General features: G+C 50.1%; 1 protein-coding gene across 3 annotated transcripts; it reads right to left on the reverse strand.

Moving 5' to 3' along the window:
• Nucleotides 1–293: 293 nt before the first annotated feature.
• On the reverse strand, nucleotides 294–16,535 carry NBL1 (NBL1, DAN family BMP antagonist). Of its 3 annotated transcripts, none has more exons than XM_053281257.1 (5): nucleotides 16,270–16,535; nucleotides 15,716–15,869; nucleotides 4,186–4,380; nucleotides 2,742–2,853; nucleotides 294–2,223 (listed from the first exon to the last, which is right to left on the reverse strand). In XM_053281257.1, the coding sequence occupies exons 3-5, from the start codon at nucleotides 4,353–4,355 to the stop codon at nucleotides 1,972–1,974; spliced, it is 534 nt and encodes a 177-aa protein (XP_053137232.1). In that variant the 5' UTR covers nucleotides 4,356–4,380; nucleotides 15,716–15,869; nucleotides 16,270–16,535; the 3' UTR covers nucleotides 294–1,971. The 3 variants fall into 3 exon arrangements, with proteins under 3 accessions (XP_053137232.1, XP_053137231.1, XP_053137230.1); XM_053281256.1 differs by having other exon boundaries at nucleotides 15,716–15,972; XM_053281255.1 differs by having other exon boundaries at nucleotides 15,716–16,155.

Raw genomic sequence — 16,535 nt, forward strand, 5'->3', positions numbered from 1 at the left:
CACAAGACACAGCTGGCTTATGGAACTCCCTGCCACAAGATGAGGCAGGGAGTCCTCATCTTGTGGCGGGGATGGGAGCATAGCTCAGTGGTAGAACCTCTGCTTGCATGCATAAAGTTCCAGATTCAATCCCTGGTAGCATCTCCAGGTAGGGCTGGGAAAGACTCCTGCCCGAAACCTTGCACAGCTGCTGCCAGTCAGAGTAGAGAATAGTAAGCCAGATGGACCAAGGGTCTGACTCAGTATACAGCAGCTTCCTGCGTTCCTAAGTCACTCAACAAAGAGCCATGGCATGTGGTCATCAGATCTAATTTATTGAAGGGGAAGAAAACAACATCACAGAAACATGGGAAATATACAGTGTGTGCAGGATTCGTGTCTTTGTGGGTTAACAGCTTTGGAAGCTTCTGTCGCGGCAGGAGAACGGAGGGTGAATTGATCCAACAGGGAGAGCATGGCAGGGAGGGAAAAGAAGCGCCCAGACCCATGGAAGACTCGAGGATTCAGGCCTAAAAATAATTCAGGGAAGGGTTGGGACGGTAACCAACAGCTCTTCAGGCCAGCTGCACAACCCAGCTTTGTCTGCCTGTCTCTCTCCCCCCTGCTGCCCCACCAGCTCTCCCCCCCCCGAGAGGTTCTCTTGCCCTCTTCCATTGAGTAAAGTGCTGCGTGGAAGGAAATGGGGTCCAGACATCCAGCGCGGCAGGCTACACAGCTGTCCCCCTCCTAACCAGCCCTTCTCCTCGTCCCTTATGGACTCAAGATGTCATGGACCATCTTCCTCTGCTGTCTTCAATCCTAAGAAGCCCTCATCCAAGGCGACTCATCTGGGATCACCCGTGGGAAGCGGGTGGAGGGAAACCAGTCAACCGTTAGGCACATCGGCACAGCCATCCGAAACGGGATTAACCCAAAGTGCGTCTCTCCAGGGGGGTCTCCCACAGAACGCTCCCTGTCCCAGCCCTCAGCCCCAAGAATTCTTTGGATGAAGCCACCTTGGCGAGCTTGAACCAGGCTTAAGTTAGTTCTCCCCATGTCGGCTTCATGCGTTTTGAAACTCCTCCCAGAAGAAACTCCGTCTCTTGGACGTGGGCTGGGCAGATGTGCCGAATGCCAGCCAGCCTCTAACATTTGGAGGATCCCAAAGTACCTTCTGGCCAACGTCATGGCTACATGCATGTCACCAAACCGCAGAACGCACTGCAGAGAATGTCTACGTGTGGGTCTAACCCGGCAGGCCCAAGCTAGCCCAGCCAGCATCCCCCCTCCCCAGAGAATTCAGCGTTTAGAGCTCACCCTCTCTCCCCCCCCCACCCGGGTACGGCATTTCCCAGCATTCCCTGGGGAGAAGGAATTAAAGCTCAACAGGTCCGGCTGCCATCTATGGACACACCCCACTGGAGAGCTCCCGTTCATGTCGCTCCACAGCGGACGGACAGTTCTGTCACTTTTTAAAGATTCCCTTTCGAGAAGCGACACTTCTGGGACACTCAAGAGGCAGCCATGGTCGTCCTCATGCCTGGAAAAACGATCCACCTCAAGCTAGCCGACGGCAGAGTCTCTTTTTCTAATGCATTTGGCAGATTTCAGCTCCCCCGGGGTAGCATCCCAATGGGACCTGGAGAATCAGGGTCCCAACACCCCAGGGGGCCACTGAGACGCCATCTTCATCCTACGGTTAAGTGCTGGTCCGACCCCCGGCCACCCCACTCAACAGACTGCCGCCATGTGCAATTCTGCAGGGACGGCCTCCCCTCTCCCCCAGTTCCCTCCCCCACCCCAGTCGCTTCCATTTTGTCCATGTTCCCCCCCCCCCAAAAAAAGTCCCAGCTGTGACTTGGCCGACATCACCAAGTCCCCCTGCAAAACGTCCCGGCATCCCCCCTGGCCGACATCACTAAGAGCGAAGCGTGGTGGGTGGTGGAGAGCGAGGAGAAGGGGGTCTGGGCTGCGGGGACCCTTCCCCGAGGGTCAATCGTCGGGCTCTTCCTCGCGCTGGCGGTGGTGGCGGCTGGAGGGCTCGTCTACGGGGTGGTGGCTGTAGGGGTGGGCGGCGTTGGGCCCCTCGGCCGGCAGGTTCTCGTCGGCATTCAGGTAGACGTTGAAGAGGGCCCCTTCCTGGTTCTGCTCCTTCCCACAGGCCTGGCAGCTGCAGTGGAGGATTTTCTCCACCAGCTTGTCTACTCTCGGGATGTCCTCATTGCTTGGGCAGTCCAGAGTCACCTGGGGAAGCCGAGGAGAGAGAGGGGGACCCGTGAAGCGCCCCGGCCTGGCTGCGGGTCCTCCTCGCGCAGGGTCCCCCCCCACTTTTCACACTCAACTCCTGCCTCGGAGGCTGGAGGCGGCCTCTAGCCCTCCGGCGATTATTTAGCCCTCCGCGAAGTGTAGCAGGGGGTGATGGGAGCTGTAGTTCAGGGACACCTGGGAGCAGCAGAGGCTGGGAATCCCCTGGACAGCAGCCCTCCCAGGTGGCAGGCAGGGGGTCTCTCCCGGCCCTCGCTGGAGATGCTGCCGGGGAGGGAACCTGGGCCCTTGATGACCTTCCTGCCTTGCTGTCGCCGCTTCCTAGAGCCCCCTCCCAGGACATGGTCTCCCCTTATGGGGCTATGATGCTACGCTTCCAGTAGATGCCGGTCCTTTCTGAACCGCATCCTCTGTCCTGTCAGGGCCGTTTCCCTCCACTCTGCCCCCTTCACCCCACCCACGATGGAAAGATGCTGGGAGAAGCCAGCCCCACTTACGATTTCCCACAAGGACTGGGCAGGCATGCAGGAGTCGCAGTGCACCAGGGACTCCGTGGACTGTGGGAAGGTGTTGGGGACGCTGTAGCTGAAGCACTGTCCCAGGCAGGCCCTGCGGGAGGGAGGGAGGGAGAGTGGGGTCAGGAGGGGGCCCGGAGGCTGGCCAAGGGAGCCCCCTTGTTTTGGGGAGCCGCCCAGCGCCTGCGGCAGATAGACATCACATAAATAATAGTGGAGAACATCAGGACAGCCCCGCTGGATCAGGCCCAAGGAGGCCCATCCAGTCCAGCATCCTGCTTCACACCGTGGCCCACCAGATGCCGCTGGAAGCCCACAGGCGGGAGTTGAAAGGGGCAGGCCCTCCCTCCTGCTGTTGCTCCCTGCAACTGGGACTCAGAGGCATCTTGCCTTGGAGGCTGGAGGTGGCCTGTAGCCCTCCGACTAGTAGCCTAGATGATAGACCTCTCCTCCATGAAGTGAGCCAAACCCCTCTTCAAGCCCTCCAGGTGGTTGGCTGTCACCACATCTTGTGGCAGAGAGTTCCTTTAGACCCATTTGGGCTGAAACACTTCGGCCCAGTCCAGCCGCGAGACTAGGATTCCCAGAAGACCCTGCGCCTTGACCAGGACCTCAGGAAGTGGAATTAAAATCCCGTTCCAGCCATCCTTCCCAAGCAGACACTGTGCGCTGTCAGTGAATAAATTGGGGCAGGATTTTGAGGTGGGGCAGGGCAGGGGCTGGCAAAGCAAAGCAGGCTCCGTGCAGCCCAACCAGGACGGAACCAGCCGGTGTCTTGATGTGGACTGCAGTTGGCCAAAGCAGCCCCCTTCGCTTTGGTGCCAGAGACCGGCTCGAAGCTCTGCACACCCCGACTGACAAAGCTGCCTTGCTCCCAGGGCATTACCTAGGTCCATGGTTCCCAACTCCCAACCACTGACCGTTCTAGGTCAGTGATGGTTCTAGGTCAGTGGTTCCATACCAGTCTTGCTCCCAGGGCATTTTCTACGTCAGTGGTTCCCAACTCACCACTGACTGTTCTAGGTCCATGACCATTCTAGGTTCCAGGGACGATTCTAGGTTCTAGGGATGATTCTAGGTCAGTGACCATTCTAGGTTCTAGGGACTGTTCTAGGTTCTAGGGACCATTCTAGGTCAGTGACCGTTCTAGGCCATTGGTTCCCAACCAATCTTGCTCCCAGGGCATTATCTAGGCCAGTGGTTCCCAACCAGGTGTTGGGCACTAGATGTTGCCAAACTGCAACTCCCATCATTCCCAGCTACAATGTATTGTGGCTGTGGATGCTGGGAATTGTAGTCCGGCAACAGGAAGCCCAGCTGGGAGCCACTGATTGGGGTGCCTGTCATCCAAATGCTTTGCTGAAGCTAAGCAGGTCTGGCCACTGCCTGGGCCCGCCGTCGGCATGAACGAAGGGTTCCCCTCTACCTGTTTTGGATGGATTTGGACTCGCAGCCGTTGTGACCCACGATCTGGGTGATGTTCTTTGCCTCGCACCAAGCGCTCTTGTCTGGGAAGAGGGCCAGCTTGTTGATGGGAGGGGGTGCTGCCAGGATCAGGGCTGGGAAGAAGGCGCCCAGCAGGAAATGCAGCATCATGGCCTCTTCCACCAAACACCTAGACCTGGGTTCCAAGGAGAGACAGCGTCAGAACAGCAGGAGAGGAATTCCATCTGGACCGCAGGGGCTACTCCAACATTCAAACCACTACACCACACTGGAACACAGCACTTTCCACATGGGTGGGCCATCGGAAAATGCAAATTCTGGCAGGCAAACATGGAAAAGATAGCAGACAAAAATATTCATTATAACTATAACATCCAGGAATATCGTGTAGATTTTTCTAGGACAGGGTGAGCCCATCCTGAGCCATTAGGTATGTGAGTTTCCTACATGATTGCTCCCTCTGAAAATGCATCTTGCGGCCAATACGTGTCCACAATTTTTGCACTTTTCAGAAATCTGGTCCATTTAAATCTGGTCCATTTTCAGAAATCTGGTCCAAAATATGACAGGTAGGAATACTGTGTAGATTATTTTGGACATGCTAAGCACATTTTGTTCTACCTGGAAAGTGAAATCTCCACATGGTTTGAGCCTCCAAACTGGTAGACAAATGTGCAGAATTCTTGCATTTCCCCCAAATAATTTATGTTTGAATCTACATTTTAGAGTTTGGCCACTAGGTGTCTCTCCAGGACAGAATTACCCAATGGCCAGAAAGACTGGAGAAGTTTGCCATTCCCATTAAAAAAAAAAAAAAAAAAATATCCCAAGGGGGAAAAATATCCTGGAATGTTGTTGTGCCCATAGCACCTTCATTTTCAGAAATATGAAGCAAGTTCCTAGCCCACAAAAGCCTCAGCCCTACCCAGCAGGGTGTAATCTCTATAGCTTTGACATTTTATCTTCCTAAGAAATTATTCCTTTCCACCCAATCCCAAATGCATAGGAGAGGAGGAATACATCCTGTACATGCTCATCTCCTAAGATAATGGCTTCTTGGCATTAAAAGACCCTCATAGCAATAATTGTACTTAACATTTCACTTAATATGTTTCCCACACATTATCTTATTTTCATATTTACACCTTCCAAAGTAGTATTACTCTTAAGAGAGGCAGGGAGGGAAAGAGAGAGGAACTCAGCTAAGGTAACGGTGTGTGTTTGGGACAGAGATGAGATCTGAACTCGGATCCTCCCAATTTGTACCTTTAAACTTCACCAGGGACTTTTACACAAGTTTACTGGGAGGCTTTTCTGCAAACTTGAAGTTGTCCCAACTACCCAACACAAATAGTGGATTTTTTTTTACCCCGGATATAAATCGGGCTGCACTCTAACAAGCTGTGAAAAACCCAAATTGTGTGTGAACTGTTCCCCGATAACTCGCAGGGACTTGGGGGTATATGAACGCACCCCTTCCAACGGGAGGAGATATGAGGTAAACGGCCTTCCAAAGCCTCGTGCGTGTGAAGAATTCCCAGGGGTCAAAACGGCTCTCAGCACTGCTTGAAATTAAACCCAGTTTCTCTACCTGCTTCAAGCAGGACCCCACCACCACACAGTAACACAGTTTATTTTCCTTTTTTAAAACAGACCTGCATATATTAGATCGCAACCATACAGTGCCGTGTGAAGGAACAGCCAGATACTACTTCATCAGCTTGTCATTTGTCAAGGGAAAAAGACACACCATCCAGTTAGTTCTTTTCGAAGAACGTAATAAAAGCTTGGCTGGGCTGGACCAAAGCTGCATCTGGTGTAGCATCCTGAGCTAATCGAGAGCATCTGGGAAACGTAAAAAGCGAATTCTTCCCTGTTCTTTGTTTCCAGCGCCAGGTACTTAGAGGTATACTACTCCTGAGCACAGAAGTTTCATTTAGCCACTACCAGAGTGGCACTTAGGTAATGTTGGAGCCTGGACACACACACACACCCCCGTTGCAAATTAAGCATCACCCCCCTATACACACACACACACACACACACACACACACCAGAAGTCCAGGGGTAAGAGCCCCTCTGGCCACCACAGCTAACTGATAAACCTGTCCTCCATGAAAGCCCTTAATTCTTTTAAACGACACAGTAGCTGCCTTGTGGGACCAGACCAAAGCTTGGTCTAATAATAATCATCCACCCTGTTTCAAACAGCAGCCAGGGCCACGAAGCAATCGCCTTCCTATATTTCTTTCCAGGAGTCCTGAGTTATACTGCCTCGCTGAATGCGGGGTTTCCCCGTAGCTCAGTTTTAGAGCCTCTGCTTTGCACGCAGAAGGTCTCAGGTTCAGTCCCTGGCAGCATCTCCAGGTCGGCCTGGGAAGGACCTCTTACGAAACTCTGGAGAGCTGCTGCCAGTCAGAGCAGACACAAGATTGAGCAAGATAGCCCAAGGGTCTGATTTAGTATAAGGCAACTCCCTCTATCCTCGCCATCTAATAAAATATTCCTCACTCTTCCTACATCCCACACCCAGTGTCTCCTGCTTTTTTTGCATATTTCCCCATACCTTCTCATGACTAAGCGATTTCGACATCTTGCCAGTATCCCAGATTAAAACGCAACACAGAATCGCCACCAATTCCACTTGGCCTCCCTCTCAATCCCTGTTGCAGGGGAGTCACAGCAAGAGAGAAGGCACGCCCTCAACTCCTGCCTGTTGGCTTCCAGCAGCATCTGGTGAGCCACTGTGCAAAACAGGATGCTGGGCGAGGAACATTGTAAGCTGCTGTATACTGAGTCAGACCCTGGGTCCATCTTGCTCAGTACTGTCTTCCCAGACTGGCAGCGGCTTCTCCACGATTGCAGGCAGGAATCTCGCTCAGCCCATTCTTGGAGATGCTGCCAGGGAGGGAACTGGGCACCTAGCTGCCCTTCCCAGAGCGGCTCCATCCCCTGAGGGGAAGATCTTCCAGTGCTGACTAGATGGGCCTCCTTGGGCCTGACCCAGCAGGGCTGTTCTGATGTTCTCATGGTTTCTCCAGCCACTGAGGCACACAGGTCTTTGTGTTCGCTGTGGGATGGGAAGGCCGCTGGTGGTCCTCTGGCCAACAGCTGTCCACAGCTGTCCAGGAGCCCTCGTCTTATCAGCGCTGAAATCTATAGCATGCCCATGAGCTCTTCTCTCGCGCGCGCACACGCGCACACACGCACACCACCATACATGGAACTGCATGTCCACATGAGACCAAATTCCTCTCCCGGCTTGATTTAGTCAATTATCTTACATTTTGCCAGAAAGCCCCCACCCACCCACACAGCTGAAACAGATACATATTCTTGCCCTCTCTATCCCCAGCCTCTGTTTCTTTCCCCTCCCTCTGATGTCTAATTGTAAGCACCTCAGGGCAGGGACCCTTGGTTTTTGGATACCAAGTGGTATGAACAGGAAATGTCTTATTTTTAATATATGTTTTCAGGCAGACCAGGAATACTGCATGAGTTTTCGGACCCTTCCTGGTTCTATCTGTTTATAACTCGCAATCCAGGTGGGTCTCTAGATGTTGGTGGACCACACAGGAAGCGGCCTTAAACTGAGTCAGACCCTTGGTCCATCTAGCTCAGTCTTGTCTAGCTCAGACTGGCAGCGGCTTCTCCAAGGTTGCAGTCAGGAATCTCTCTTAGCCCTATCTTGGAGATACTGCCAGGGAGGGGACCCGGTACTATCTTCTGCGGGCAAAGATGATGCTCTCCCACTCAGCTATAAATAAAATAAATAAGGTTTCAGGCAGGAGTCTCTCCCAGCCCTACCAGGAGCCACCAAGGATTGAACCTGGGACCTTCATGTATGCAGAGGAGGAGCTCTTCCACTGAGCTATGGCCTCATCAAAGCATAAGTCCATGGGGAGCTGCCATATACTGAGTCCGACCCTTGGTCCATCTATCATAGCATTGCCTGCACAGACTGGCAGCAGCTCTCCCAGGTTTCGGGCAGAAGTCTCTCCAAGCCCTACCTGAAGAAGGGGAATATCGTACCGCGCTGACATGCCGCCGCCCCATCCAAATGCAAACCAAGGTGGACCCTGCTTAGCAAAGGGAGCAATTCATGCTCTCCACATCTGGGGACCAAAGCGTGACAGCCTCTGTGGCAACCAGAGGCACCCTTTTCATGAAAGATATTTATGTTCTAGAAAGGGACACACACCCTTTAACTTGACCTCCCATCAGTCTCTTTGGTGCCACCATGTTTTTCTGTTTCGGAACTGGCACGCCTGTTTGCCTGGTTTCTCCATCGGAGCGCCAAGCTGCATTCCTTGCCCGGGCTTGTCCCAAGAGGGTTTCTGCACACAGCGTGGCACCCCAGACCCAAGCAGGCACCTCCCTGCCCCGATTCCGACACCCGGCCGCTTGACCAACAGCAGCTGTCCTGCGGCCAAGAGGTCAAAAACCCACCAACTAACCTCAGCCACAGTCTCTAAATCTTTCCTTTCAACTTGTTTATAAAACCTCTGCTCTGCTGAACGAGCCGGGACCTGCAAGGAGGGATGAAGCAAGGGATGTACAGCGTGCCGGAAATGAAGATGGCAGCAGCAGGGGCGTAGCAAGGTTGGAGTGGGCCCAGAGACAAGATTTTAAAATGCCTCCCCTCACTGAAGCTCAGCTCACAAAGGAAAGAAATCTTAAATGGGGCTGAAAAGTGGTAACAAAAAGCATAGTGAGAGAGAGAGAGAGAGAGAGAGAGAGAGAGAGAGAGAGAGAGAGAGAGAGAGAGAGGTGTGTGTGTGGCACAATAGAACATTGTCCTAAATTATTTATTTTTAAGGGTTTGTAAATTGTGGACAATGCAAGTCATTTCATGGTACAGCTAAGCTCTGTTCCTTGACTCTGCTTGTCCTGGTCAGTTTAACGACCAAGAAGTGGATTGTTCAGCAAACAAAATTAACCTCAGCAGCATGTGAAATGGCAGGCTGGGCATGGTTGGTGACTCAACGCGCATGCGTATGCCTTTATGCAGATGCGCAGTAGACAAAGACACATGCATACACATACCACTGGAATGTTTGACGTCTAGAAACCCCAAGGAAGCCGCTGAATTCTGAAAACAGCTCTAGCAAATTCACACCCCCATTATTTGAAGAGAGCATCTAGAAGCCCTTTAAGGTCCCTCCGAACTCTGGCATTCTACGATTCTCCAGAATTGCAGGAAAAGAAATCAGCATAATGGCTGATCAGGAAGAGAGCCAGAAATGAGTGAAGAAGTTTGAAGATATGCTATAGCAGGCAACTTGCCCTCTTGGGCAAACGACTTTTCCCCACACCCAATCAGACTCACACTCAAAGCACAAAAATGTGAGCTAATTGTCCTCCATTCCTGCTGCTTACAGACAAACCTGGGATCCTAATCCGTAGGACTAGTTTTGAATATGGAAATGCCATATGGCTAACCATGATCCTGGGTTAATTAAACCTGGTTATTTGACATCAAGGCACTTAATTGTATCCGGCTTCCCAAGTGTACAACTATTTGGGAAGCCGGATACATCTACTTTCCATAATGGTTAATTATAATATGGTAGACTCAAAGATCTTATAATCCCCTCAACCCTCTTTTGAGCAAGATCTAAAAAACTTCTTCCAGATAATTCCTGAAAAGTCAAGCCAGAATGCTACCAAGAAGTTTTTCACACCCGGCTTTTAGTTTGTGTCTCCTCCAGAATTAGGGGGTGCATTCACATATCAGCCAAATTTACCCCGAAGTCCCTGTGAGCTCTCGGGGAACACTCCACACACAACTCAGGTTTTTCATCGTGCGTTAGAGTATAGCCCGGTTTATATTGGGGTAAAAAATAATAATCCAGTTTTTGCATCGGTTTTTTTTGGGCAACTTTGAACTCACAGTAAAGCCTTGCAGGAAACAGTAAAGCCAGCTATCTTCCAGGGAGAGCTCCTGGAAGGAGATTAGGAAGGCAAACTCTTAGCAATCAGGGCCGCTGAGAGGTAATTATAGTCAAGAATTCACCTGCCAATGAACACTTTCACTAGCAAGATCATTTCCTGTTTTGCCATCTTAAAAAGGGAAGCTATGCAACAATTTCCAAAAAGACATACCTGGAACTTTGCACACAGCAGGCTTTAGTGCAAATTCAAAATTGTCCCAAAAATCCGACAGAAATAGTGGATTTTTTAAAACTCCAGATATAAATTAGGCTCACTCTTAACATGCAGTGAAAAACCCAAATTGTGTGTAAACCGCTCCCCGATAACTCACAGGGACTTCGGGGTAAATCTTGCTGATATGTGAATGCACCCCCTCTGTTCCAGGAGATGCGAGTTAAAGGGCTTTAAAAGCCCCGTGAGAAACACTTCCTGGGAATTTAAAAAATGCATAACCTTTTAAACAAAAGACCACCATAAGACACTAGTATAATAACAGGATTGAGGATTTCCGTGGCATTCAAGCACCTCGTTTACTCGCCTGCAAATGTATTTACAAAATGCAAATACGTTGTTGCTTCTAACCAAACTTTGCAAATAGTCCGTTATTAACAAGCAAAGTTTGCCTGGTTGGTAAGCTGTGTGCTGCTTACTAGCAAGCCTGAGCTTCTCTCCTCCTGCTCAGCAAAGAATACTGTGAAATCCCAAACCTTGCATTTCCGTTATTATTCCACTCACCACATATTTAGAGTCAAAGAGTGGTCTGCCAATGTTTAAAATAAAATAAGTAAACACGCACAGCGTTTGTGTAAACAGCAGGTGCTGTCGTTTGTTTCAGTGCCTGGAAGCCCAACACGCACACACTCACAAACACTAAACAATTTGAGATTCATCTAGCTTAGTGTGTTAAAAAGAACCAAGCCGGGATCCCTGTAACATATCAAGTTGGGCAAGAACTTTGCTCAAACCAACAGGTTTAAAGTTGTTGTGCCATCGAGTCGGTGTCGACTCCTGGCAACCACAGAGCCCTGTGGTTTTATTTTTGGTAGAAAACAGGAGGGGTTGACCATTGCGTCTCCTGCTCAGTGTGAGATGATGCCTTTCAGCATCTTCCTAGATCGTTGCTGCCCGATAGAGGTATTTCCCATAATCTGGGAAAGAGACCAGCTGGGATTCGAACCGGCTGAATTCAACAGACAACTTGTCGGACTAACATGAACTAGCCCTCCAAGTGGGATTTGGGAATGGTGCTGACTGCAGAATTTGGAGCGGGGCAGGTGGGAACAAGGTCCCATTCAGCAAAACCCCTAAATCTGGAGGCAGCACGGTATGCAGACCAAGAACTCTTCCCAACGGCTTCTGATCTTCATGAACACAAAGCAAGAATGAGAGCGGTCTTGCTGTTTGCCGGCTTGAAGACCCCAGCAAACTCTCGGACAGTCTACCTTCCAGATTCAGCTCAGAGCAAGAGAGAGCAGATCTGTGCTTTGGGCATGCAAGGGAAGGTCACTCCTCAAAGCCGGTGCAAAAGCTAAATGGAGGAGACACCGCTCTTTCCAAAATGTAACCCATAACCCCATGAGGGCCGTGAGCCGGCCAGAACCGCCACAGGCAAAGTTTATGAATACCAGCTGGGGGTATTCTCAGGAGAGAAGGAAAGAGAAGTTTGCCCCCAAAAGAAATGGGACCAGCAAATGCTGGCAGAAACACACACCTTCTGGCCAGCTGTCTTTCCACAGGAAAAAAGCAGCCAAAAGCATCAGAGGGGGGATGCACCTTGCTAGGGAAGCCTGCAATGCTTGAGGCCCCTCTGCGAACGAAGAAGGCGGATAAAAGCGGGACGGGACTGAGGTGTATGCATGCTGCTGAGAGAGAGAGAGAGAGAGAGAGAGAGAGAGAGAGAGAGAGAGAGAGAGAGAGAGCGTGATTTTGCCCTCCCCCATAATATAAGGAACTGGGGTCACCCGATAACATTCTCACAGACTCAGAAAAGGGAAAAGAAAGCCCCCTTTCCACAGAGCGCGTGATTAACCAGGCAGATCTGCTGCCAGAAGACATGGCAGTGGCCACAGGCTTCGGATACCTTTAAAAGGGGACGCGATGCATTCATGGGGACAGGGCGCTTTCAGCGGCTGTGAGCTAAGAGGAACTTCCATGCTCAAGGGCAGTCTACCTGAGAATGCCAGGTGCTAAGTAGCGACAGAGGGAGAGGGCGATCTGGTTGGCCGTTGGGGAGACAAGCTGTTGTACACAACGGGCGTTGGCCCGATCACACTCTTGTTGTGTTCTCAAGTTGCCTGTTCTAAACAGAGGGGATTGGGAAGGATGGATCTAGACATTAATAGGACAGCTGGGGTGCTTGGTACAATCTGGGGGGTGGGGTGGGAGATGCTCCTTGTGGTTTTTGACACGGCCTCTATCCCTAGAGATGGAAGAGAGGTGAGAGCATTGCCAAACGTTCAGCTTTCAATGCGTTCTTCTCGTGCTCGGATCCATCCTGTCCATCGGGCCTGTAGCAGCCAGATTTGCAATGGCCTTCTAAAAGGTTTCCGACACACAAAAACGACGACAGAATTTCATCGGCGTTTGTCAGAGGAATGGAAATGGGAATGGGCAAGAACGTCCTCCAAAGAGGACTCCATGGAGAGCGGGCAACCATGGGTTCATGGTGACCCTGACTCTTTCCTCTGTGCGAGAGAGAGAGAGAGAGAGAGAGAGTACTATACAATGAATATTTATAACACGCTTTTCAGACTATAGTTTCCAAAGCGATTTAAAGGTAAAGTGTGCTGTCGAGTTGGTATCGACTCCTGGAGCCCACAGAGCCCTGTGGTTGTCTTTGGAGGAATGCAGGAGGGGTTTGGTTGACCATGGCCTCCTCCCGCACAGTATGAGATGATGCCTTTCAGCACCTTCCTGTATCACTGCTGCCCAATAGAGGGGTTTCCCACCAGCGGGGATTCGAAGCGGCAACCTCTGGCTTGCTAGTCAAGTCATTTCCCCGCTGCACCATTAGGTGGGTACCAAAGCGGTTTATCTTATGTTTCTTTTTTCTTTTTCCCTTTCAGTTCATGAGCCCTTGGAGGTCAGGATACCATTTAATTTAATTTAATTTAATTTAATTATTTATTTATATTTATATAAATATACCATAGCTGTTTACACAGATCTAAATAAATAAAATGGCTCCCAAAGGGCTCATAATCTGAAAGGGAGGGGGGGGGAGAAACAACAACGCAAGCTAGACCCCGGCCACAGCCACTGGAGGGATGCTGTGCTGGGGATGGATAGGGCCAGTTGCTCTCCCCCTGCTCAATAAAGAGAATCTCCTCTTTAGAAAGGTGCCTCTTTGCTCAGTTAACAGGGGACAACCAACATCCCTCAGCCAGGGGTAATCTGCAGGAGGAAAGAATCCCGCTTGGGAAGACCCACAAATCTGAAGCATTGTTTTGGAGTTCTTACACGATTTGCAGGCTCGGCTTCAGAATTAAGACGGTACTAGCATCAGATGTGTTAAGAATGCAAGATTTGGTTGCGCAGTCTTCATCGGCAAATTCTTTTCGACAGTAAATGTCCCTTTACATGAACGAACTGATTCTTACCTGTATGCTACAGCTGCCTTCTGCATTGGCTAGAAAACCAAATTGAGGCACTGCTATGGGGCATTTGGGGGCAATATGAAGTGGGGAGGAAAATGTAGCACGCCATATTTTGTTGTTCTGAGAGTAATGGCCTTCCAGCATTCGGAGACTTTGTTTCACCCAATTCCATTGTGTGGAGTTCAGCTTCAGGGAAATAGAACTATGGGGAAAGGTTCCGGATTCTTGGAAGCCCCTGCAAATTTGGGGGAACTCATGTTGGCCATGAAACTTTTAACTCCAGTCCTCAGGGGTTGTTTTTCATGCCACAGAATCCAAATCAACAGAATTTTTCATTGATGGGTGCACAGCCTGCTTGAAAACCTTTCCCCAAGGAACAGCAGGGCTGGTTTGGAAAACTTCTTTCTCAGCGAGGGACGCAAGATTGCGGGTACAAACGATATATTTTATGCACACAGCCACACCACAGGAAAGAGAAATTCCACTCACTCACAGCAGACTGAAAGTGCTGTCAACAGTCGCTGAAAGCTATTAAAACGTCTTCCATTAGCAAGCAATTTGCGGTGCCTTAAGACATGAGCGCTGGATGTATTTCTACACGCGTGTAAATAAATGCCGCTTATTTTAAAAAGCGGTAACCAGTGCTGTTTCAACAGGGTTGAAACTTGCCCAACATAGCAAGAGGCACATTTTAAAGCATGCCAACACGTGGAATATTTAAACTCTGTGGCATTCTTGGAAATAGGAAAATTCCCTTTTGTTTCTCTTTGTTTGAGGTTCCTTCCACCCCCACACCCCCACGGCTGCCTTTGCCCTAAATTAATTAATTTCAGATCTCTTGGCTCCAATTCTGCTTTGCTATATAACTGACATTAAGGGGCAGACTTGATCAGAGAATCCATACCCCAAAGACATTTCCAAATTACAATCCTTCTCTTTTGTTGTAGAGAGAGAAGGGAGGGAAGGCAAATGGGAAAAAAAATTTTTTTTAATGACTCCAAAGCTATGATCCCCCGCACCCAGCCTGCTTAAACTCTGGCTCATCTGCAACTGATTTCTATTTGTGGCGATTTCTCGTCTTTCAACCCATCAATCACGGAAAGGAAAGAGAAGGAAAGTGGTGTGTGTGTGGGGGGGGATGTGTGTGCACAGAAACACAACAATCTGGTCTTGATCAGTCAAGAAGAGAGACAGGTTTGCTTCCATTTAACACAGATGCTGGAAGTGGCAGAGAAAGGGGAAAGGACTGCAGTGGTCTCTGGCGGCTGGCACCTTGGTGGGTGTGCAGAGGCCTTTGCTAGCTATCTCTGCAAATAATTGCACAAAAATCAGCTTGCCTGCTCATATGTTCCTATCTTAGTCATTTAAAAGGGGTGGTTTGGACAGAAAGAAAAATGTACCTCCTTCGCTTCTCAGGCCTGATCACTGGGAATATATATCTTTCCTCTCCGCAGCAGGAGTGTACAAAAGCAGCTGTTTACCAGTCCGAATGAAGAGCTCTGTGAATGCCTGAAGCTAGCATGCTTCTACTCAGAGCAGAGGGCCAATTAACACGCTGGCCACAATCCAACACAAAATTAAGTATGCCTATGGAAACGGATACGCTGGTCTGAAGCTTTCTGCTGGGCTGCGGTTACTGTGGTTCAGTGTGCACCTGAATATATAACACACGCGTGTTTCCAGATGTGTGTATCATACAGGTACACTCATCAGAGGAAAGGGATTGGCACAGGTCTATATTAGGTTTGGTCCCACAACAAAAGGACCTACATCAGTCCCGGAAAATATACCATCTGATGCTCCTCCACATTGCCATATTCCATCCCAATGTGAGGTTGAAGTCCTCTCCTTTGAATATGACCCGAAAAAAAGCACATTTATGAAAACACAGCTACTTCCAGCCAAAACTCAAGGATCGACCAGGAGCCGCGCAGCTTATAAAATCAAACTGGAGAGAAGGCACAGAAAATGGTTACTTACCATGAAAGAAGCTAGAGGATTATCCCATAAAGTTTCTCGGATTAATAGTTGCTTTCGGGGACGGGGACGGGGACCTCAAAGTGGAGCACCCAGAAAGTTCAGACGGTGTATCCAGTAAAGAATAACTTAAAATGAGGATTCTCCTGGAGGCAGTCTGGAGGCGAACACAAGAGATGTTGTCAGGCGGGTCTCTTTTCCAAGAAGTTCTCTCCAAATGTTGGTATCGGCTTCAGTTGCTCCACAGCATCCCAAATATACTATTGGGGTTAGGGGAGAAATGGAAGAGGGTTCCTTAGCCCGAGCCCCCCAAAAGCTTGACCGGAGGAGGGGAGAAGGTATTTCCAAGAGCAGACCCCAGAACCCAAAGGTTGGGTCTGTGGGGTGTGAATTTCAAGCTGCAGGATGCAGCCCAGGCAACCCACGGGGAGCACAGATCCACTCTACAGCAGGAGGAAGAGGAGAGAGAAGAAGTTAAGCTCTACAAAGGAGACTTGGGCTGTGGAAGGGGAACAGAAACCAGGAGTTTGGAGGGGCTCTGCGGCTGTGGTCCTCACCATGCATCTTCCCAGAGGAGAAGGAATGCCCAGCTCTGAGGAGGGGTGGGGGGGAATCCAGCTCTCTACTCCTTCCTTCTGGCGAGGCTCAAGGGAAGAGGCAGCAGCAGCCCTGGTCCTAGTAAATCACAGCTCTCCTCTCCTCTCCTCCCCTCCCCTTGTCTTTTCTCTTTCTTCCTTTCTCCCTGGGAAGCCAGCCTCAGATTCCGGCTGCGCTCAGTAAGGGGAGGGAAGAAAAGAGTCCTCTTGAGTGGAGCTGATTATAT

The sequence above is a fragment of the Hemicordylus capensis genome, chromosome 16 (genome assembly GCF_027244095.1).
Source record: "Hemicordylus capensis ecotype Gifberg chromosome 16, rHemCap1.1.pri, whole genome shotgun sequence".
NCBI lineage: Eukaryota > Metazoa > Chordata > Lepidosauria > Squamata > Cordylidae > Hemicordylus > Hemicordylus capensis.